Source organism: Oryzias latipes, chromosome 1 (genome assembly GCF_002234675.1).
Source record: "Oryzias latipes chromosome 1, ASM223467v1".
Taxonomy (NCBI): domain Eukaryota; kingdom Metazoa; phylum Chordata; class Actinopteri; order Beloniformes; family Adrianichthyidae; genus Oryzias; species Oryzias latipes.
The window spans coordinates 17763500-17786516 of NC_019859.2; the positions used below are offsets into that span (position 1 = coordinate 17763500).

Below are 23017 nucleotides of genomic sequence, written 5' to 3' on the forward strand. Positions count from 1 at the left end.
ATGAATCTAACCCCTTCTCTGGCTATTAATATTGCAAGCATGGCTGAAAAAAAATTGTGCAAGTTTAGAAAGCATTTAGAAAGCATTATTATGATGTAATTCTGAAGTCACCTTGCAGGCGAACAAACATTTACTCTGTGAGACATTGTTCTATCTATGAAATGTCTATTCACCAAGATTCAGAGATAGTAGAAGTTAAAGCTCAGCAGATTTCATTATCTGTAAATATCTGCAAAATCAAAGTTTTGTTAAAAACATTTCTTTAACAACCTAAATGTGCACTATTAAAGCACAATTTCAAAAAAACTCCTACTTAACCTTATAGTAGAAGTGGGTCACTCTCCTCCACCAGATGGCAGTGGGGCCTGTGTTTAATCCAACAGCAGAAATGTGCTTTAACCCTTGTGCTATCCTAGGGACTTTAACGTTGGGTCATCTAGACCCACTAGACGGTGCGCTGAACCTTTTTTCTTCAATGATTTGTGATCTTCACTGGTGTCTGGATTACATGAAATCTTTCCACCTTTATCCACCTTTGTCATGGTAGGGAGAACACGTCGATGTAAGGGTGGGGTCATCTAAGATAGCACAAGGGTTAAATTTATCCCTAATCATCTGTTAAAAAAATCTAAAAACAAAAATACCAGCAAAATTCTACTTTCTACTCTGTATTACATCAAATTATGTTGATAGAAGATGCAGAAAGCAGGTTTAACTTGATTTTTTTTATAGACAAAGTTCTTGTAGGAATAAACTTGGACTGAATAAATGATGTAATTTTAATTAGTGATACATCAACATCCAGAGCAATAATCAAATAAAAATAAACCCACCGACATAACAAAAAATGTTTAAAAAAAAGAAAAAATGCACAGAGTAGACAGATTTATAAAAACAATTGTGTAGAAAACAAAAAATGAATCAAGGGAGAAAAAAAAACATTTTAGTGTAATAAATTCCTACAGTATATCTTCAAGATTAAAAACCAGATCATATTTCCTTAATCCAGCATAAATTACCAGTGAGGATTTATAGCAAAAGAAAAACAGGAATGACCACTATCACTTTCAAACTCAGCAGGTCACAGTTGAGTTTGTGGCGAACAGCACAGGTGACATAGAAACATGTAAAAATTCACTTCACTGTTGAACTTTTTTGTTTTAGTAGTTTAAATTTGCTGTATATAGCAAAAAGCTTTTGACAGCATTAAGATGTAAAGTAACGCAACAATCTGACTAAATGTGATAAATGTGATATAGTGTCTATGGATTATACATCTGAAAGTACAAGAGATTATTATACGAACATTGAATGCATATTGTCTTTTAATGTACAGATGCTATACGATCACACTGACTTTATCTGAGCTATTGATAAATTAATGTGTTGCTTTCTCTGTGCTGGACAGACTCTAATGATTGTTACAATAAAACTCTTACATTTCCTATAAAAGAAGCTGCTGTGTTTACATTTACTCCCACATTTACTTTCATTCTTAAAAATTCCTCCCCTCCTTTCAGGACAGCACAGTTCCTTAGACTGGAGTCTTATCCGGAAAGAGAGATCTCATAGTCACTCGCTGACAGCAGGGGGCGCCTAATTTTCCTCTTGTTCTTGGCATTAGTTATGGAGGCAGCCACCTCCACTGGCCTCTCAAAATACTGCACCAGGGCCTGCTCGGTGAGGACAGAGGCCAGGAATTGCTCGAATGTGATGGCCCAGTCTTTGTCTATGCTTGTGCTGTGCGGCAGGCCTCTGTCCGGCAGTCTGCTGCTGTGAGCTCCACTGACCCGGTCACCGCCGGCGCCGCTGCGGATCAGCACGGTGTCATCCGCAATGTCTTCACACTGAAGCTTTTCCTCCAGTTCATGAGAGCCTGCGCTGAGCACGGAGTAAGAGGACATGGAGGTGTCATCTCTGGTTTCGTCGTCGGAGATGAGCATGGCAGAGGACGTGCCTGTGTCTTTAGGGGATTCTTCCAGCTTGATATCTTGCATGGGCGGCAGCTGGTCACTACCAGCTTTTTCCTCCTCGCAGGGGCTCGATTTGTTCCCATGACCAGTCGGGAGAAACGCGTCTCCCACATCTTGGCCCTCCTGGCTGGGTTTGAGATCAGAGAAACGTCTCGTGGACGTGCTCATCTCGGTTTTGCCCGCGTGGCTGCGTTCCTTTCTGGTGCAGGAGGTGAAAAGTTTCCCTACTTCCCCCATTTCCAGCAGCAAACTGGTGACTGTTGCTGTGGCGTGATACAGCTCTTGTTCAGCTGCATCCTCACTGAACATGCTGTAGAGGGTCTTGCAAAGTTCAATAAACTGACTCTGAAAGACAAAAAGGATGAATGTCAGTGACAGCTGAGCCCCTTGACCTGAACACTAACGCAGCAAGGAGACAAAGTCCTACCTGATTCAGCTTTGGGAGGTCTTTGGTGTTTTCTCGTTTAGGTTTTGTCTCCTGGTTCCACAGTTTCAGGTAGTGACGGTAATCTGGAGTGTTCAGTTTCTTCACTGTGAAATTAACAAAAGGTTGATCATAATCTCAAAGCATATGTTAGATGATTTTGTTACCAGCATAAACTCAATCCCTTAGGGACCCACTCCGATGAAAATCGTGTTTTTGGTGTTTTTAACGTGTTCTTGTGGCATTTTTCAAATGATAGAGGACACATATAAAAGATAGCCAAGACTAAAATAGCATTTCGGAGTACTTCTTTCTACAAATTGTTGTAAATCAGGAGAAGATGAAAAACGCCGTTTGAAAAAGATGGCATTTGTGATTTAGAAAATACACTGGGTGGGTCACAGCCTCTTTGCTCCTCTCCACTCCACAACGGGGAGGGGAAGAGGGGGTGGGGTTGGTCCATGCCAGTGGTCCTGCCCTTAACTATGGACTGATTTATGATAAACTAATGCAGCTCTGCAAAAACTATTTTAGCCATCATCAACATTTTTTGGACAATCATACTTAAAATATCACTGGGAATGCTTTCACAACAGATCAAAAGATGGTCGGCGTGGGTCTTGGCAACTAACCATCAGAATTTGGAACCAGTATTTTTATTTAGGTGGTGGGGTTGGGGATTCTTTGAAGATGAATGCACACATTCAGGGTAAGTCTGAATCACAGCAAAATAAATTAAAAAACGATAACCGTCTAAACGTTGCCCTTCTAAAGCTTTGCTTTAACCTATATGTTAGGCCTAACGTAAGCACCTGTTTGCTTTATTAGAGGTAATAATAGAGCTAAACCAGCAAAAGCTAAACACCTGCAGTAGGTTAAATTGCTCTCATGTTTATTCCCCTAAATTCAATGTCAAAGCATGAAGTGAATGCATTTGTATATTAAATATAACCTAGAGGCTTATCCTGCTATGCTTCATTCATCTTTGGAATAGTGAGTGAACAAACATACTTGGAGCAATAAGCTTTGCTATAAATGGCTTCACACCTTTCACCCTGCAGGTGTTTAGCTTTAAGCTGTGGGGGCTATGCAGACTTAGAATAAAAAAAGAAGTTGTAAAATTATTGAGTAGCCGAACATACTCTAAGCAGCACAGGTTACAGAATAACTGCAGTTAACATTAACACAAAACTTAAAAACTTCTTATTTAATAATTAACAATACAAGAGCATCATCAAACATCCTGAAAATAACAGATTTCCGACCTTTTTCAGTCTTGAATGTGACGCGGACAAATCCGTCATCTTTCTCACTTCTGCACTTGGAGTCGTGACCTGAGAAGAAACTCAACTTATATTAAACACATTAAATGATCCAGTTATATAAACTAGAGTCTGTGCGGTTGTCTTCAAGCATCTGGCTGCATTCGTTACATTTGAGTGAAAACACCCAAAACAAAAAAAAAAGCCGACTGGGATCGGGTAATTTCCAAAAACTGTGATCCAAGACATTTGTGAAAAATATTGAACTGAGAGATGAGACCAAGCAGCGCATTCATTCTCACCCCTAAGTGGACAATGACGCTTTTGTGGTGAACTCATAGTAATTGAAGCTACGGCGTAAATCCCATTCCCACTAAAATTGGATTTCACTTTTGCAATTTCTCACTGTTGAGTAATTTTCTTTTCCTGCATGTTTAGTGCAGAACCATGTTGTTTTTCAGAAAAGATATTTCCTGTAAAAATGTCATAGCTGTTCAAAGCAACATTTTACTAACAGTATTATAGTCTTTGTACATTTCCCCATCACTTTATTGAAAAAAAAAATAGGTAAAGAGACACATGCTTTGTAATATATAAAATATTGCTTCCCGTTCTCATAGTGCATAACTTCAAACAAAAAAAAAGGAACTCATCTTACCAATGGAGGTTTCTGGAGTGATGTCTTCAAAAAAATACTGGGTGGCTTCAAAGGCAGAGTCAGGCTCCTGTTCAGGAGAGAACTCTGGGAAAAAACAATTTAGAATTGTGAGCAATGGTGAGATTTATTCCTCTGAAATGTAAAGATCTGAATCTCATTCAAAAACAAAATTCTATAAACTGCAAATTCTTTTAATTCTATATTTATTAACTCTTTTTAACAGTGAAAAGAAAAACAAGTTATAAAAGATCTAGAAGATTTTAGCGCAACTTTAAGAACCCAAAAGTGTTGATAAATTAGATCTAATAAGTCTTTTCTACGTTGTCACGAGTACTTGGTCTAGCATTTCTTTGATACCATCAGCAGATTTGTAAAAGGTTTAACAGCTTGAATACCACCAAAACTCCAGGACATACATTCATTTTCACTGGCTTGCTAAAGCACATTTAAGAAGTTAAGAGTTCAAAATGATCATCTAATTTTAGTTTGCAAAGTACATAAAATAGTATTTTGAGACTTTGAATGCAGATAAAACATTTTAAAGTTTCATTTTGTTCATGGGAGATGCTATATCACCAGCCAATGCCTACAAAGGTAGAACATGGACTTTAGCCCATTGTGGCTTTAAAACATGCCTTTGGTTTGGATGAAACCTCAAAGACCAACACCAATAAAAAAAATGTTTTGGGTGTTCTTAACATGTCTTGCAGCATTTTCTCATGATGGAGGACATAAATAGTTCCAATTTTGTTTGGCATTCTTGTTGCACCGGTAATGTTAGGCTGGGGGTGTCAGGGGCTGTAAGCTATTTGGGAGAAAGTGTAAAACTTGGTAAGAATTTAAAAGCAAGGCAGCCCCAAAATATTCAAATCAAATCAACCTTTGATCTATCCCTAAAATAGCTCCTAGTAGTCTTTTAATTATAATTAACCATAATTATGCTGTTTTTAGCACAAATACAAAACCTGTGTTGTTTTCCAAGACAAAGTTTCTGCAGAGCAGCAGTAGTTCATTAGAAATTTGACTTGTGAGCAGGACTGTTGGTGCGTAGTATGCCTCCCCCTCTTCCCATCATTCATCCGTTTTTGTATGTACCAACTTAACATTACAGGTACAAAAAAATGGTGAGCAATTTTGACGCTACAATTTTCCTCGCTGTTGGTCTTTATTCTGTTTTTTTAATAACGTTAACAATCAGGGCTTTCCTCCAACCCTCCATCAATAAAACCATCTGACTTTCTCCCGTTAAAATCTCATCAATAAACATAAAGAGAATCTCGTTTTTGTCACATTTGGTTGAACAATTAAGGTAGCATTTGAATTGACAGAAGGTTTGGTGTTTTCATGGCATTATATTTTTGTTCTTTGGTTGTTGTTTTGCTTGCAACACCATCCAGAATTTGCAGACATTATAATAAAAATACCAAGACAGGAACATCTGGAAACAGTTTCTGTAAAGACCATATAAAAGTTTTCTGTGGAACCATAAACCAACCAATGCAAACTCACCAGGTAACACATGCATCTGGTAGAGGAGCTTCAGCTTCTCGGTGAGATCTCCATGATAAAGAACCCCTACAAATACGTGTTTCAGAAAGAAAGAAAGCATTTTAACAGAAACAAACAAGCTTCAAACACACAAAACCAACATTTCTATTCTTACCCAGTCCATTGATGAACTCCCGGAAGTTGAGGAGCCCATCTGCGTTCTCATCCAGCAGACGGAAGACGCGAGCAGCCAGGGGGTCCGAGTGGGCTCCGTTTGCCCAGGGGAACAGCAGGTTGAACAGACCCTTGAACTGCTCCACATCAATGCGGTACTGCTCCAGGTATGGTAAACTGGGGTCATGACGCTCTGTAGGGTTACTGCTGCCGCCCCAGTAACAGCTGGTTAGGTGTTCAGTCTGAAGAACAAATACGAGGGCATCAATAAATAACGCAAAAATTCCTCAACAAATTTGAGTCTTCCAGAAATATGGAAATACCTTAAAGAGAACAAAAAGCTCCTCCAACTCATCAATACTGAAAGCCGTCTCAGTTACAATCGTTCTGACCTGAAACAACAGGAGTAGGAATCTAGAACACATGGTCAAATAATAATAAAGCTCAATACGAAGGCTGGCCAACGATGAAAGACAAGGCTCCTACCACGTTGCGTTTTGTTGTATCCTCAATAGTTTGAATGACCCTCAATCTCTGTTTGAATCGCATCTGTTCAATCACATCTGCTCGAATGGAGCCAAATTTCTGACACAGAAAGACAAACAACAACAACAAATAGGTCAGTTTAGATCTTCAGAAGGGAAATTAAAGTTAACTGGAGAAATTTCTCTGAGTCCTGACATAACTATTTTTTGGACTATGAGTCACTCTTAACAAAATACAGGAAGAGGAACAGATATTTCATCTTGAAAGGTAAATCATAATAACAGACTAGGTAAGGGTTAATGGCAGACAAAGTGTGCATTATCAGAAATTAACGCACGCCGTGGAAGTCTGAACTGTCCGTTGCAAAGTGCGTTGATTTCTGATAATGCAAAATTCGAAGGCCATTAACCCGCTTATACCATGGTCACTTACAAAAGAAATAAATATTTAACCAGTTTTTAATACTTTATTCTTGTTATTTGTTCGTTTAGATCAAAATAACTAGTTTATCTAGTGTATTAGTGCAACATATGAACAATTATTCTGTTAATCATGACAGACAGAACACGCCCTCTAGTGGTTGTTGCTCTTTATTCATTTAAAAAAAAAGATCACATAAAATTCACATACTAAGCAAAAAAAACACGATAACTAGGGCCTGCACGTTGCCATGCTGTATATTATGCAGCTATTTAAAGGCAGATCAAACCGATTTTTTCAGTCTACTAAAACGATTATAGACAGTCTTCAAATATTTGCCAAAAGATGCTGGTTTTTCACACATTTTTATACACCAAGTCAATTTTTGGCAACAATTTTCACGTTTAAAGATTGTAAAATGAAAGTTCTTGTTTCAAAATCTTGGTGTATTGATTGCAGCTGAATGTAATACTATTTTACAAAACGACATCCTTCCCGGTGTAATACCTCATAGGAATTGCAGACCAGTTTGAAGATGTCGACTTCTGGATGTGGCTCTCCGTTGTCGGTCAGTAAAGAGTGCAGGTGGGGGATGGGAGGGAGGGTGCTGTCTTTGTTGGTCACACTGTCCAGGTACCTGCAGCAGACGAGAGGAATCAGCGAAAAAAAGCAGGAGCACTGGCACTGCGACATAGAAAAAAAAACCAGAGAGCTAGCCAATCTCTTTACCTGCCCAGAACAGTCATGGCTTCTCCGTCGTCTTTGCAGCCCAGCAGCTGGTGGATGTTGGCGTGCAGCACAGAGAGCGCCAACTGAAAAATGACCTTGATGCCATCGTAGAAAAAACAGTCTACAACCACCACTGCGCTCTCAAACGGCATCACAGATAGGAAGAGAGTGAGGAACCAGGAGAGGGAAATGGTGGAGATCACACCGAGGTCCTGCATGCAGTCGTACAGCTGAGGAACGTACTCACGGGCGAGCTCCTCAAACACCCCCTGATCAACAAGGGCTCCTGGAAAAGAAACGGAGTTTCGCTTAAAGGTAAAACAGAAAAAACAAGCAAATACAACATCAGATACGGACCTACAACCCGAGTGTTGTAGTAGTCGGGGAGCATCCTCTCACAGAGCACCACCAGCAGCCAGAAAGCCTCCTCTTCTTTAGCATAAAGCAGCAGCACAGATGTCACAATATTCATAGCCTAGAATCAAGGTTAAAACATTTTTTTAATGATATCAAGAACTGTCAAGTTTCCTTGAGCATTAAAAAAGAAAAAACATCAGTTTACCTGACAGTAGCCGATGTTGGGGTTTCTGAAAGCATACGCTGTGAGAACGCGGCGGAGAGCAGCGATTCCCATTTCATTCTGAAAAGCTGGGTGCTCGGGCAGGGAGCGGTGCAGGTCCCGCTCAATCTCCTCAGTAGCAAGGTTGTACTTTCCCATCGATTTCTCCACTAGGTCTTCATAGTAACCAGGGTGAGTGGTCATTTCATTGATGGCCCCTGAAAAAGAAAAAAAACGATTTAAAAGCTGAGAGCTGCCTGATTAAAAAAAAGGCTAAAAGTTCAATCAAATCAATAACGGCTTTTAACAGATTCACGAAACCTGAAAAAACCCTTAACATCTAATATAAGTACACAACTATGCACAAATAAACTAAATATTTTAGTTCTTTTAACAATTATGCATTGCATTTTGCATGTAAGGCAAAGTAAACTTCTGTCTATACGTCCAACATATGCATCTTAAAAGAAAATAAATGTTATTAAAATAAATATACATTTACATATGCAGTTCGGATGTTTCAAAAGGGCCTATTTGATATATATTTTATAATATTCAAAATTACTTCTACAAAACAACAGCAGTTTTTGGTAAATATCCTTTTTGTTTTCTAACTTGTCCTGGTTTTACCAGTACAATAAAGGTTGATGTTTTTTTTAATAATATATATATATATATATATATATATATATATATATATAAAATCCTTTATTTTATTTTTTTACAGAGGAAAGAGAGAGGGGAAAAGTGTGAAGGGGGGGAATAGAAGAAAAAGAGAGGGGGGAGAAAGTAAGGGGATACAAGTGCCAAGCTGCTAATTTGAGTGGGTTATGATTTTAAGCTTTACAGCTTTTTATGCTAGCTCAGCTGGAAAGACAAATGTTACATCCAAGAGTGAAATTCTGACCCTAAGATAAGCGGAAGATATCTGTCCATCAATACACTGTGGGTTAGAAGCGAGGGATGAAGCAGACAGGGAGCAGTGTGACAGTGTGCACGTGGGGGTGGAGATGCAAGCATGTTGCCAAACTGTACCATGTGATCATTAGGGGGACTAGATCCTCCCTAGCCCGACCGGCCAGACCAGGAGAGAGGGGGCAGGAGACCCCCGGAACCAGAGCACACCCAGCGAAGGGACCCACGCAAGGTAATATTCAATTTGATATTTTATATAAAATAAAATAAATAAACTTTTGACGTAAGGAAAGGAAAAAAACTGTTTTTACGGCATCTGACTGTCTGCTTTTTAACAGGTCTCTTATATTTTCAAGTCTGAAAATTATTTGTTTTTTGTCTTTATATTTTCAGCTGCACTTGATCACGAAAATAACACTGAAGTTAGATTTTCACACCAGTTCCAGGCTTGCAGGTCGGGTTATGTCAACAACTTTCATTGTGAAATTGCACCTTTGAGTCAAGTGTGGTTGACACTTTTTTCTTGAAGAAGTGGTTAGTGCGGTGAACACTTTTCTCAGGTGCTAACAGTAAACCTGCAGCAGGTGTGACAACAAACAGACCGGAGGAGGAAGAAATAGGTCAGTGTTGTTTTTTAAACTATGTGCTGTGCTTAGGTGAGGATGAATGCACGCTGCTGCACAGCAAAGGAATGTTGATGCAAACAGGCACTTCTTGATCACCTGTACGCTACTGCAGAATGCTCAGAGCTGATGACGCTTCACAATGATTATCTAATTTTAGTTTGCAAATTACATAAAATAGTACTTTGACACTTTTAATGCAGATAAAACATTTTAAAGTTTAATTTGGTATATTGGAGATGCTATATCACCACATGCCTTCGGTTTGAGGGAAACGTCAAAAACCCACTCCAATAAAAAAAGGTGTTTTTGGTGTTTTAACAGGTTCTTGTAGCATTTTTCTCATGACGGAGGACATAAAGAAAAATTAACTTCAAAATTGCATATCTGAGTATTTCTTTATTCAAATCGCAAATCAAGAGCAGAGACAAAAAAGTCATTTGAAAAAAACAGAAACCACACTGCTCCGTTCCATTCTGTTGCATGCAGCAAATAGATCCACAAACATCTTTGTTTTCCTTGTTTGAACTGGCATCTGGATCACAACTGTAAGGCTGGACAGTTCCAATTTTGTTTGCCATTTTTGTTGCACCAGTAATGTTAGGTTGGGGGTATGAGGGGAGAGAGTATAAAAAAAGGGATGATGGGAAATGGAGACAGGCTTACTACCCTGTCAACAGTCCTGCCCACATTTTGGAGAGTGATTTTCAATGAACTCCCACCGCTCTGCAGAAATGTCCTAGTTTCTTCATTTTGGCTAAAAGGTCTATCTCCTAAAATATGAGAAATAGAATATTTTTATATAATTTCAACTAAAAACAGCAAAAAAGTAATTAAAAGACCACTGGGAAGGCTTTTAGAATAGATCAAAAGATGATCGGAGTGGGTCTTTAAGGCGATGAAACCCTGTGTGAAAAGTGTATCATGCTAGACCAAGAGTTGTCTGCAAGCTGTGGCTTCTCAGCTCCAGTGTAGGACATGCACTCATGTGTGTTAGACTCACCAGAGAAGAGCAGCCACAGCTCTCCTCTCATGCTCTCAGGAATCCCTTTGAGAACCAGCTCCTTGGTCTTCTCTGTGCGGTACATGCACACCCCCTCTCCATACTCTGCAAAGTGGTTCTTCCACCCCTGTTCTTTCAAGAACTCTTTTGCCTGAGCAGACAGAAGCAGACTAATATAGAAGGTGGCTCAGATTGTGATAGAGTCACATATCACTACCAGTAAGTTAGCTCACCAGTTTGGGATTGAATTCCTCAGGTGAGCGGCGTCGGTACATGGTCATGAGCGCCTCTGTTGCTGTGGGCACGCTGGTGTCATTCAGGTTGAACGTTCGCTCAGTCTCTGAACCGGAGCTGTGTTGAGGACTGCTAGAGAGCACAGAGCCATGCTGGGAGTACACCTGGAGACAGCCCCCCACTCAGGTGTTGATGTCACACATACTTCAAGAATATGTCACGCCTCTGCTGATATAAACAGAAATTTTACCTCGTCATCTGAGCTGTTGAAGCTGCCGTTCAACTCTTTCTCCAGGCAGATTTTGGAGGTGGTTTGCTGCAGGAAATCAGAGATCCTCTGCACCAGGAAGTCTCTGTCCTTCAGGTTGGCAAACAAAAAGGTCATGCGGTTCTTGGTGCTGATTGAAAGCGGGCTGGGCAACACATTGGAGCTGTCCGCTTTTTCCACTATCGTCACCTTCAAGACACCAGAAACCACCATACAACCTCAGAGGATTGAAAGATAAACATCACAATAACCAAATATGTAGCTGTAAGTTCCCTCAAATATGCAAAATTGAACCATTGAGGGGTATTTTATTTGTTATAGATCTAATATATGAATATCAGACCCAGGAACCAGTATTTGACTTCAAGGGCTCACCTCCCGCAGAGGAATGATGAGGCTGCACAGAGTCTCCTCCTTGCTGGTAAAGCAGATGTAGTTGGTGGAAACAAACATTTGACCTAAAATGTGCATCTTGTTAAAAGGAGTCCACAGGGTGCAGTCTGTGTGTCCGTCCAGCTTTTCATCTTTGGGGAGTCGGAAGAGCGCCCGGTAACGCTCACTCTTGGCTCTCGCATCCAGATCCCTGAAACATTCAAACCTTCGGTTAGAAAGCAGACAATGTATTTTGAATAGTTATATACGCTGATTTATTGGATAGATAAACTTCTTGCCTCTTTAATGCGGACACCTTTTTGGGCGACTTCTTCTTGAGCTTGGGCAGCGATCGGTCCTGTTCGAAGCCTTTGTTGTCGAGCAGCTGGCGCATGGCGATGTTGGCCAGCTGCTCTGCCAGCTTGAAGGTCTCATTGATGTTCAGAAAGACGGAGAAGACATGCTCGTTGGAGCGCGTGCTCACTTTGATCACATCAGGCAGGAGGAGGGTGGCACTCTTCTCCAACTGGGTGATATCAGCCCAGCGCACCACCAGTTTGACTGAAGGTGGAAACAAAAAGGCAGAGTGAAACCAACTCAACTTCGAACTTTAAACAAAGTATGTATGTGTATATATATTTTTTTTTTGGTGGCATTTTTCTTTACATTTTGCTTCCTGAGCCTGTTTGATATCGGATAATATTGCTAAAGTTTAATGACGTGGGGATTTTCTTATTTTGCTTTAAATCTGTTATGACTTTAAATTGCATTGTGAATTTACAGAATAATAAGAATATGTTTAAAAACTTAACAGTGAATAATAAAAGATCAGGGGGTTTCCAGAATCACCTTCTTTTCCTAACAAATGTGAATAAAAGCAGAGGTGGTTGATGCTGAGGTAGAGCCATCCCTGCCGGGGGACCTTCCCCTTCCAGTAGCTGCAGGAGTAATAGTTGACCAGCTTCTCTTCTTCAGGCATTCCAAACAGCTTCCGAAACTTGGCGCTGACCTCCTTGAACTTGTCAGTGTCGTCATCGTCTTTAATGTCCTGGTTCTTGCTGTACTCCGCTATAATCCCCTAGAACAAAGTCCAAAAGGAACAGCGTCAGACAACAAGCTAGAACATGGGAAGTAAACTGCAATGATCAAAAGAGAGCTGTCAACGAACCAAACCTAAAACTAACATTCTAACAGACTACTTTAAACTATTTTCTGTTAAACATGCTTCACTTACATTGCTTCTTTTCTGTTACCCGACAGGCCAGATAGAGGCTATAATCCAAAAATCCCAGCATAAACCTGATGTCCAGAGTACTGACCTGCACTTTCCCTTTGACAAAGGTAGTGATGTCATTCTCATTCTCAAAAATGGAGAGTGTCTGCAGAAGATTGTGCTCTAGCCACTCCCAGTGCTCTGTGATCTCCTTACGGGAGGTTCCTGTGGAAGAGATCGAAGAAACAAAGTCACATGAGAAACAGAAATGCATACAGCTTTCAAAAGGGGAATATATTTGTGTTGAAACTATGTGAACAGACAAAGTTTGGCTTAAAATATGAAGTCATCCAGACTTTTTTCATTTTTTTCAAAGGTAAATTTGGTTTAAAGTTGTTTTTATAAAGAGAAACAGAACCAAAAAATGCATTAAAGATCAAAAAGGCCAATGCACATCATGATTTTACCTCGAAACATCAAAAATACAATCTTTTTCTCTTATCGACTGAAGCAGATTGCACAAAAGTAATGTCTGGGCATGTGAACGCATCATCCTTCATCACTCCTGCAAAGAGGCGTCCTGCTAGAGGAGCACCACTGGCAGCATTAGCTGCGACTGCCCCTTTCTCCATCTTTCCAGGGACGGATGAAAACACTAAGAAGGAGGCGGGGGGAAGAAAGCCCATTACTGTTTTCTAGCCTCCATTTCAACAAATGGGTAAATTTTCAAAACTCTATTGTAAATCCTAAATAGTGAACACAGTGGGGATGTGTTCATATGCATTTTTAAAAACGTAAGCATGCGAAAAACCAAAGAGGAAGAAAACACTTAAAACGAAACAAGCAAACTAAAGACATGCTGAACAAAGAAAAATAAGAAAATATCAGTTAAATGCACATTAAGGTCTTCAAAGTGAGTCCAATAGTTTTCCGTTGATCTGTCACTTTATTAAACAAGAACTAAATCCACTGCCGTCACATTATGTCTTAATCAATATGCTTCCCTCCATCCAAGTCTGGCTTTGCTTTATAGTTCAGAGAAACCCCCTGAGAGCTACAGGACACGTTATGGTAAAGGGAATGAATACAGTTGTGATGTGCCAAACTGATCTATAAAAAGCATTTCTAGGATAATCATCTTATTTAGGTTGAGTATAAAATGATAGATTTTAAGCTTTTTTAAAGAAATACCACATACTTTTCCTTTGTTTTACTTCATTTGTAACATTTTCCTATCTGCACTTACCTTTTTTTTTAATTCAAGTTAGCGTAATATGACTGATGTGTAATGTTAGTTTGACACTTGGATCCTTTAAGTGGAATATTCATGCAACAATTAAATGGAAAAAAAAACAACTGGCCTACCTTTTCCAGGCAGCCTTTTAACAATAAAACACAAAATAATGAATACATCTCAAAATTGTATTCATTTTATCTCAAGGCCTAATCCTCGATTGAGCTTCTTTATGTGGTTAAGTAATTTAAAAAGAACAAATAAAAAATTCATTGATCCGTGCAGCAGCTTTCCTCTAACACTACTCTCTAAATCCACTGAGGCATGATGTAATGCGATTAACATACAAAAACAAGGATGTAGCAACCTCATATGAGGAAGCAGGGAGGGGGACGGGGGCCTGCTTTTATTATTCCAAACAATACAGCTTCTTAAGCCGCACAAATACAGTAAAACGTTTATAAGGTGGTTCATTTCAGTTCTTGCTTTCAAAAACATTCCCCATGCCATCAATTTGAAGACCACACACCGTGAGCAATGATCCAGTATGACAAGGAGTCAGGAGTCTGATAGAGGATCCTGTAGGGGGCCACCCGAGCGCTTGAGTCCAGAACCACATCCAGGGTTCCCACCAGCAAACCTGGCGCAACAGAAAAGACAAAAATTAGGTATGTTAAAGGAATAGAAGTGTTTTTAAGAGGAAAAAAAAACACTTTACATGAAGAAAGGTTTTGAAGAAAGAGATTTGAAGTTATTGCTAAGCACCTATTTGCTCCATGGTCGCATTTTGTAAACTGATGTTTACATGTTTGATAATAGGATTAATAATAATAAGGGGAAAAAGGCAGCAGGTTAATAAATATTGTATGCTGTGCTATGCTACTCACTTCCATACAGCTCATGGAGTAAAAATGTACTCATCTTTGTCCAAATAAATTAAATACCAGGGTTATTACAAATAAACTGGTATAGTCATCTAGTACCATGTTTCTATTGAGGTGATTAAATAGATGTTTTTCTGTTTTAAAACGTTTAATTTGGGTCTAAACTGTTTGAAAAATGGATGCAACATGTAAAGTAGTTTTTTTTAATAAACTAACTACAATATAACTACAAAAGTACAAAATGCTTTTGCAAAATGTATATTTTTATTTACAACATTTCATTTTTGGCTCTCAAAGTGTTTTTCTGGTTTAAAGTGCAAACCAGGAGGGCTTCTACAATCGTCTCTTATCTGCTTCTGTTATTCAGACAGTTTCATATTCACAAAGCAGGTATCTTAAAAATCGGAAATTGTGTTCAAACCAAAAGATGGTAATCCAGACCAACGTAATTTCACTTCTTCTGAGTAAACCTTTTCAGGCCATAGTCTGCCCCACTTACACGGACGGTGTGTAGAGACACAAACATGGCTATACGCAAATGTCAAAGACAATTTTGTATTCTCTCATTTATAATGTTTTGAGCTTTTGATTTAAGCTTATATTTCAAACACAGCTTGGTTGCATAGGGAACCAGCAACTATGTTTCCCAAGGACAACAAAGTTTGACTGAGGGGAAAAAAAAGAAAGAAAAGAAATGTCCTTAAATACCCACGTAGAAGAAAACCCTGTTTTTGTTGTTTTCTTGCAGCCATTTTCTCATGATGGAGGAGACAAAGAAAATTAAGATCAAAACTGCATTTTTGAGTATCTCTCTTCATCTAAATTGTCAATAATCAGGAGCAAACAAAAAAACCCAGTTTCAAATAGATTGTAGTTATCACGCACAAACTGCAATCGACGGGCCTCCGAGACTCCCGTTTGATGCCTCCACTTGCACACAAATAATTCCATAGATTTATTGTCCTCATTTGGACATCTGGCTTAAAACTATCGCTGAGTACATCTGATATTGTGCATGATTCTTGCATTTGCACCGCTAATGTTAGGTTGTGGATGTGAGGGGATGTAAGCTAGTGGGAGAGTATAGAAAAAGGGATGATAGGAAAAGAGGGAAGGCTTACTTCAACACCAAGAGTCCTGCCCATAACTCAGAGGCAATGTTCTAAATAACTCCTGCCGCTTTTAGCTAAAAACTGCATTATTGTAATTAAAATACCCACTTACCGGTATATTTATTATTACTTATTAGGGCAGCACGATATGAGGAAAACTTGCGATTTGGGACATTAGTGATTAATATTGCGATGATGATATAATTTGCGATACATGAAAAAAATAGCAAAACAACTAAAAACAATTTTTCCGTTTCACTGCAACAGTTTAATTTAAAATCTAAAAAGAGTAAACATAACTTAAATTATACTTCAAATGCCCCTTGTCTACATGGGAGGCATAAAGGGGCTCCATCTGATTGGACAATTATGTAAAGGAGTCCATCGGATTGGTTAAATGAATAAATGGATTTATTTGATTTGTTAAATACTACATTTTTCATTATAAACCTCATTAGTAGTTTAATAAGGAAGATTAACTTGGTTTTTTAAAATAAAACTTTAAGCATTCATTTTAGGAATTTTCCGTGCAAACAAAATATGGATAATTCTGTTTTTATATTCTTGGCATAAACCTATAAAACTAATGATTGAATGAGAACATCCAATTTTATTTTATTTTTTGCACAAAAGAGGGATATTTGTGGCTATTTCAGCGTATCCATGTCAGGGCAAATTCACGTTGAATATCAGATATAAGATCCAATCTTCTCTTCCCGCCTTGCATCAGGAATACATTCAGGCTACTGCCACTGGAGACAGGTTATTTTAGTTCTGCAGCTCTTTGCAGTAAACAGTGTGACTCACCCCAAAAGTGGGGGTGGGGGGTAAAAAGAGAAAGACGAGACAAGACAAGTAGTAGAAACTCAAGTATTTTCTTATTCTCTATGAGATCTGCAAAGAAAAGCATTATTTTCTTGTTTATTTTAATTGTTGCTGCCTGTTGTCTTCATAAATCCATAGTCACTGAACAAGCTTTGCTTTGTAATATGTAGTAAGGCTATAAACAATGCTGGATGAATGCAGGGAATAAAAATTAAGCATTAATGGAACTTATGTATAAAATAATAAAGCTGTGAAAGTTTGTGACAGCAGAAGTAGAAAACTGTTGTCACGTTAATTGCTACAATGACCCGTTAGTGCTCATATAAATGCATTTACTGTATCCATTGCATCCATTTTTCAAAATAAAATAAAAAATAGTTCATTTTGGATTTGACAAACATAGTTATAAAACAACATTTTACTCTCTTGTTTTAGCACTTTGACAACAACCATCAGTTGTGAATATGAAACTTTCTCATTGACGAAATATAGTCACAAGATCTGAAACAACAACAAACAAAAGCTTAAAAGGTGAGATGAAAAGATGATCATCTATTGATCCTCCACAGCAAAAGAAAGACCAAGAGTGTAAAGACTGATCCATGACGGCATCGTGGTACAGATGTTTGGATTGCAGAGCTTTGTGTGGGTGTATTTTATACCTGTTTGTTGCGGTTTCACACAGGAACTGGCTAGCCCCGTCTGTTTTATGTACCACCTCCCTGTCGTCGTCACCCAGCATTAGGTAAAACCCCACATGAGAAAGTTGGCAACAAACCCCCCCCCCCCCCCCCCCCCCCCCAAAATCACAAACATGTCCACTAGCAAGCACTTTTGGAAGATTCAGACTTCAGATAATTTCGTCTAGTCAACTATTACCCAAGAGAGCATGATATGTGGTGTGACTGTTATACATGTGACCATTTGTAAGAGAACCAAAGTACTTGTTTTATAGATTGCCAGACAGTTCACATTCAAGGCTGTAATTCTACTTCAAAAGCATTATTTTATTAAAATAAAGATAAAACAAGTCAAGCATTAAACCATGTTGAAGAGGATTCACACAAGGACAGTTTGGCTCAACAGTTTAGTCAAATGTGACAGCTGTGAATCCAAAGCAGAACAAAAGATGCAGGTTGGGGTGTATTGACAAATTAGGAAATAATAATTACTGTTTTTCTGAGTAGAAGTCGCGTTTTTTTACATCATTTGGCAAGGGGTGTGACTTATACTTAGGATGGACTTATTTGTGAATAAAGAAAAAAAATGCCTCATATAGTCATTATTTTCCTACAAACAAATGACAGCAGTGCAGAAAAAGCGCCATCCAAAACAAACAAGGAAGAGAATCTGTTCTTTTACAATAAATCTGATCTCCCAACATCATCCGTGTCTTCCATGTATCGTAAATGCGATATACAGCCAATGCTTCTATGGAGCGATGTGGCTAAAACTTGAGGCTAGTTTCTCCCACACACGGCAGGAATGTCAAGTTTATAAACACGATTTTTGGACGAGCATCAATGAAGATGGAGCGGATGTCAACTGGACGTTCGGTGTGAGAGCAGCATGAAACTGGCCTTTCTTCAGAAGCTTTGCACTTTTGTCCCAAAAATGTGACTTAACTATAATTTTTTTCTTCTTTATTATGCATTTTTTGGCTGCGGTGATTTATAATCAAACGCAGCTGATAGTCTGAAAAATACGGTACCAACAGATGGGACCCTGCAACCCTAGACATGCAGGCATTTGTTTCAGCGTTCCCCTCAGCAAAGGCCTTTTCCTGCTAAACTTGAGTGGCTGTGCCATTTATAACAACAATAGACAACTTACAAAGCGTTTCAAAGAACACAAGTTCCACATAACAACTTTGAAAGGGTGGAAAGTTTGTCACAGTGAGCCATCAGCTGCTGACAAGCTGCGAAATCATGTGATGATGTTTTGTGCGTTTCCCCTCCAAAACAATGACAACAGGCATCTCCATTGTTAGAGCAGAACAGATCTCGTTCTCTGAGCTTATTAAGAGTTTTTTCCATTAGGTGGTTGAATGAGAAAGCAGACAATCTTCATGCCGATGTGATGCTCTCCCCCTTCTCACAATCAATCAGCATGAGCAATAACAAGATGCTTCCCACGAAAAAAGAAAATATGGAGAAGGAATTCCAGAGGAAGCCTGATGGTGATCATCACCAGCGAGTGTACAATAAACTCTTCATCCCAACAGCACTCAACCATTTACAGCGGATATTTACGCATGAGATAAAGCCTATAAAAAGACTTTAAAACACAACTCTCCATTTCTACATAACACATTATTGCCTTATTTAACCCCATAAAATAACTTGTCTTACTCTTTGCAAAAAGAGAAATCCGCCTGACTCTTGTCTGATATTTATAGTCACATGAATAGAGGGTTTGTTGGGTTGTTGTGCATCTCTATTCAATCAGGAATATTTTAATACTTTGGGCACAAAACAACAGCAACAAAAACTGTGGTTCAACAACATAACGTTAAAGTAAACACCACAGAAAGATAAGCAAACCTAGCAGCAGCTAATTATACAAAAACCGTTGAGAAGACTTCACATTTCTGTCATGGAATGTTGGAAAAAATGATCTATAAACCAGACGTATATACTCAAATGTATGGAAGTGACGCAAAATGTCTGTTCTCTTTACAACCAACATTTAAAATAGAATAGTTTATAGGTATCGCGTTAAATGACGACCTGAAAGCTGCTGCAAAAGTGTTCCACGGCTGTTCTACATCCAGCAAAATAAATGTTACATTTTTGTCACTTCAGAATCCATAGGACAGTAGAACCACCTCCATCATGGTTCCCATGGTGGCAACCCTTCTGGGATGCAGGGAGGCAGCACCAGTTTAGTGCCAACTGGCACATAAGGCAAGTCAGCAAGCTTAGCTTTTTACATAACAATGACATCACCCCCAACAGTACTAAGCACACTTTGTTTCCCCACTGCAACTAACTCAGCAGAGACGGAGGAGCAGAAGGTAAATAGCGATATACACACATTTGTGAAAATTGCAAGGATCTGTACCCTTTAGACTGCAACATAGATAAACGCAAACTGCAAAAAATTCATACCTTGCGAGCTCCTGCAGATTCTACGGAGACTGAGTTTCTTCAGTGTCAAACAAACACACCATGATATAATGTCAAAACTTCCCTCTCAAAGGTAGGGCTGGGTGTCACATTGACAAGCATCAATCACAATTGTAACAAACTTTTGATTCGGCATCAATTAGCTGAATAAAATAGATTCGTCCGATTTTCTTCCAAATGTGCCTCAAACAAACCAAAACAAAAAAGGGAAAAATGTTGAACTCTTCTATTAAAAAAAGACAAAAACGTAGCTTTTGGCTGAAAATATTAAATTTGTTTGTATGTAAATCGATTCATGGTTGAATTATTCCAAATTGTATTTTCCAAGATGAGATCACTTGGATTTTATTCCATTAAATAAGCCTACCCATATTAGACTGTTCATTTTTAACAATGAAGACAATATAAATATATGTTACTATAAGCGCCATTATTATGTCAGATGGAGGTCCAACAAGCTGAAGAGAAGGCACAAGCTCTTTAGCCCTCAAGCTAAGCTGTTTGTTATCTGGATTTTACATTCTGGAGTCAGCATGGACAATGTTGTGTTTTGACTGTTGAAGACATCTGTTTTCTCAAATGCCACACATCCCAGTGTCATGTCTGGAAAATGTCAGGTCTGAAACGCATCTCCTTATTCATCTTAAGAGGACAGCAGATTGTAGTCCTACACAAACTCTGAAAAAGAGCAAAACAAAACGTTTGGACCAAGTCTAAGTAGGTTCTTAGTGACTAATCCTACATTTTTGGGTTTAAAGACATCATCTTTTAGTTTATTTTAATTGTTCCTAGTGGTCTTTTAATTATGATTATGCTGTTTTTAGCCCAACTCAAAAGCCTGCGTTGTTTTCTAGGACATAGTGTCTGCAGTGCAGCAGTAGGTCATTAGAAATTTGCCAAGTTGAGGGCACGACCAACAGCCATCTTTTTCAAACAGCATTTTTTTTGTCTGCTCCTGTTTCAAAATGAACTGAATAAAGAAACACTAGAAAATACAATTATAAATTTTGCTTCCTTTAATATCCGCAGACGTTAAAAAAAAAAAAAGCCACAAGAACAAGTTAAAAAACACCAAAAAAAACATTTTCATTGGAGTGGGTCTTTAACTTAACCTGTGCCAAAGGTTCCAAACTTGTTCTCCATCAAATCAAAACTTGAGCTTTAGTCTAAGTATTCATAACAAAAGACTGAGTGTGATCTTTAAAAAAAAAAAAAGCACAGACAGAGGTCTGGCTCATATGAATCTCAACAAAAAGACAATGCAATTTATATGAATAAAACAGCCAGGAAGAGAAATCATGTTAATGTTGTACCGCTCTAATCTCATCAGTATGATAAACTCATTATCTGTCAGATGTTCAGCTACCTGTTCAGCACCGGTTTGTGCAATTCAGGTCAAAAATAAACTAAATTTCACCAAATTAAAGAGGGGTTGGTGGGGGTTTGAGGCTTTACAGCTAGAACCTTGGCCAGCCATTTCAGTTCCATCGCCCTCCTCATCTTCTTCCAACTGCTCGACCCATTTTAGAAGGAGCAGGCCAGAGTAAGGAGGAAGGACGGAGAGGAGGAGGAGGAAGGGGAATGATTCAGCATGAACAAGCAAACAAGAGAGCATTTCTGGTTGGAGGAGAAACACACTGGCCTGTCAGCAGCAGCAAGCAACTGGCATTGTCTGCAGGCTGAAATCCAAAGCAGAGAATACAACCAATACTTCTTCTAGGCCGGCCTCATCCGTGTCATTTCATCAGGCAGTTGCTGCGCGCCTGCTCTTTGGCCTTTGAGCAGATTGGCTTGATGTCAAAGTGTGACTAAATCAATTTGCAAAAGTAATAAAGGTGAAAGGCCATTGCAATGAACTGGTCACGTGACTTTCACCTTCCAGGTTTTTCTGAGACATAACTTTTTTTTTTTTTTTTATCACAGAATATTATTTAAAAAACAAACAGCAGGACTCACCAGCCAGCCCCCCGCCTCCATCCCCGTGCCCCTTCCGTTTCTGGAGGATAAAGTATGGATTCGCTCTCTCGGTGATCCATAACGCGCCTGCCAGCAGCACATCTTCAGGACTGACCCACATCTTTCGTTTTAACGCTGCTCCAATGGGAATGTTCTCACATAAACATTTTAATATTCATCATGGCTATAATTGGAAGTGCGTTTGCCTATTGTTTTTTTTTTTTATTGTCCGATAACACAAATAAATAAGTAAAAAATGAAGGAAGGTTCGGTTCGGTCCGTAACAGACAAGTCCAAATGCCCTGCGTTTCAGTAACGCTTCTGTTAGCACCGCAAGCTTTAGAAACAGCCCCCCCGTTTGGGAGCGGAACCGCACGCGGCTTGGTTCGGTTCGCTGCGGCACACAACGATGCAGGAGACGGCGTCTTTGTTCATGATCCACCGGCAGGTGCGACGACGTCCGTCACGCTCGTTGGGGTCGCTGTTCAACGCAGCCGCACCGCAGGTGAGCTCGCGCGGTCAAAGGTGTTGCTGAACCCGCGCCGTAGCCGCATATGACACACTGACAGCCGATAAACACGCTTCGGACGCCTCCTTCGCTCCAGCAGAAGCGCCTCTCCTGCTGCCGCATGCAAAAATAAACCACGTAAGGCTTGTGACGTCAGCGCGTCAGACAGTGGAGGCGCGGGAGCGCGGGGGGGGGGGGGGGGGACTTTGTGTGGAGTCGGTCCTCGCTCCCCCGCATTTGTTTTACCATAAAAAAACACCTGTCTCATCCATAACATGTTTATGTTTGCGTGATTTTATTTTTATTTTAGAAATTATTTTTTATGAATCACCAATATTTGTATTTATCTACAGGGACGTCGGAAACTGTTTGGGTATTTTTGTGCTTAAATCAAATCCATCCATCCATCCACTCTGATCATTTTTCGATCTATTGTAAAGTGTTTCCACAGTGGTCTTAATTAATTATGATTTTGCCATTTTAGTCAAATCCCCCAAATCTGTGTTGTTTTCTAGGACATAGCTTGGTTTTTGGATAGCTGCAGTGGTTCATTAAGATCTGCCCTTTTA

The 23017-nt window shown here is 39.3% G+C and overlaps 1 protein-coding gene across 1 annotated transcript; it reads right to left on the minus strand.

The window, feature by feature from the left end:
• Positions 1–760: 760 nt before the first annotated feature.
• On the minus strand, positions 761–22576 carry tbc1d9 (TBC1 domain family member 9). Its single transcript, XM_023957501.1, has 21 exons — positions 21941–22576; positions 14565–14675; positions 12908–13026; positions 12438–12666; positions 11888–12149; positions 11592–11799; positions 11199–11405; positions 10948–11112; positions 10715–10865; positions 8177–8391; positions 7972–8089; positions 7615–7900; positions 7393–7522; positions 6466–6564; positions 6303–6371; positions 5981–6221; positions 5827–5892; positions 4318–4401; positions 3663–3731; positions 2401–2504; positions 761–2318 (listed from the first exon to the last, which is right to left on the minus strand). The coding sequence occupies exons 1-21, from the start codon at positions 22059–22061 to the stop codon at positions 1548–1550; spliced, it is 3825 nt and encodes a 1274-aa protein (XP_023813269.1). The 5' UTR covers positions 22062–22576; the 3' UTR covers positions 761–1547.
• Between the last annotated feature and the right edge of the window lie 441 nt (positions 22577–23017).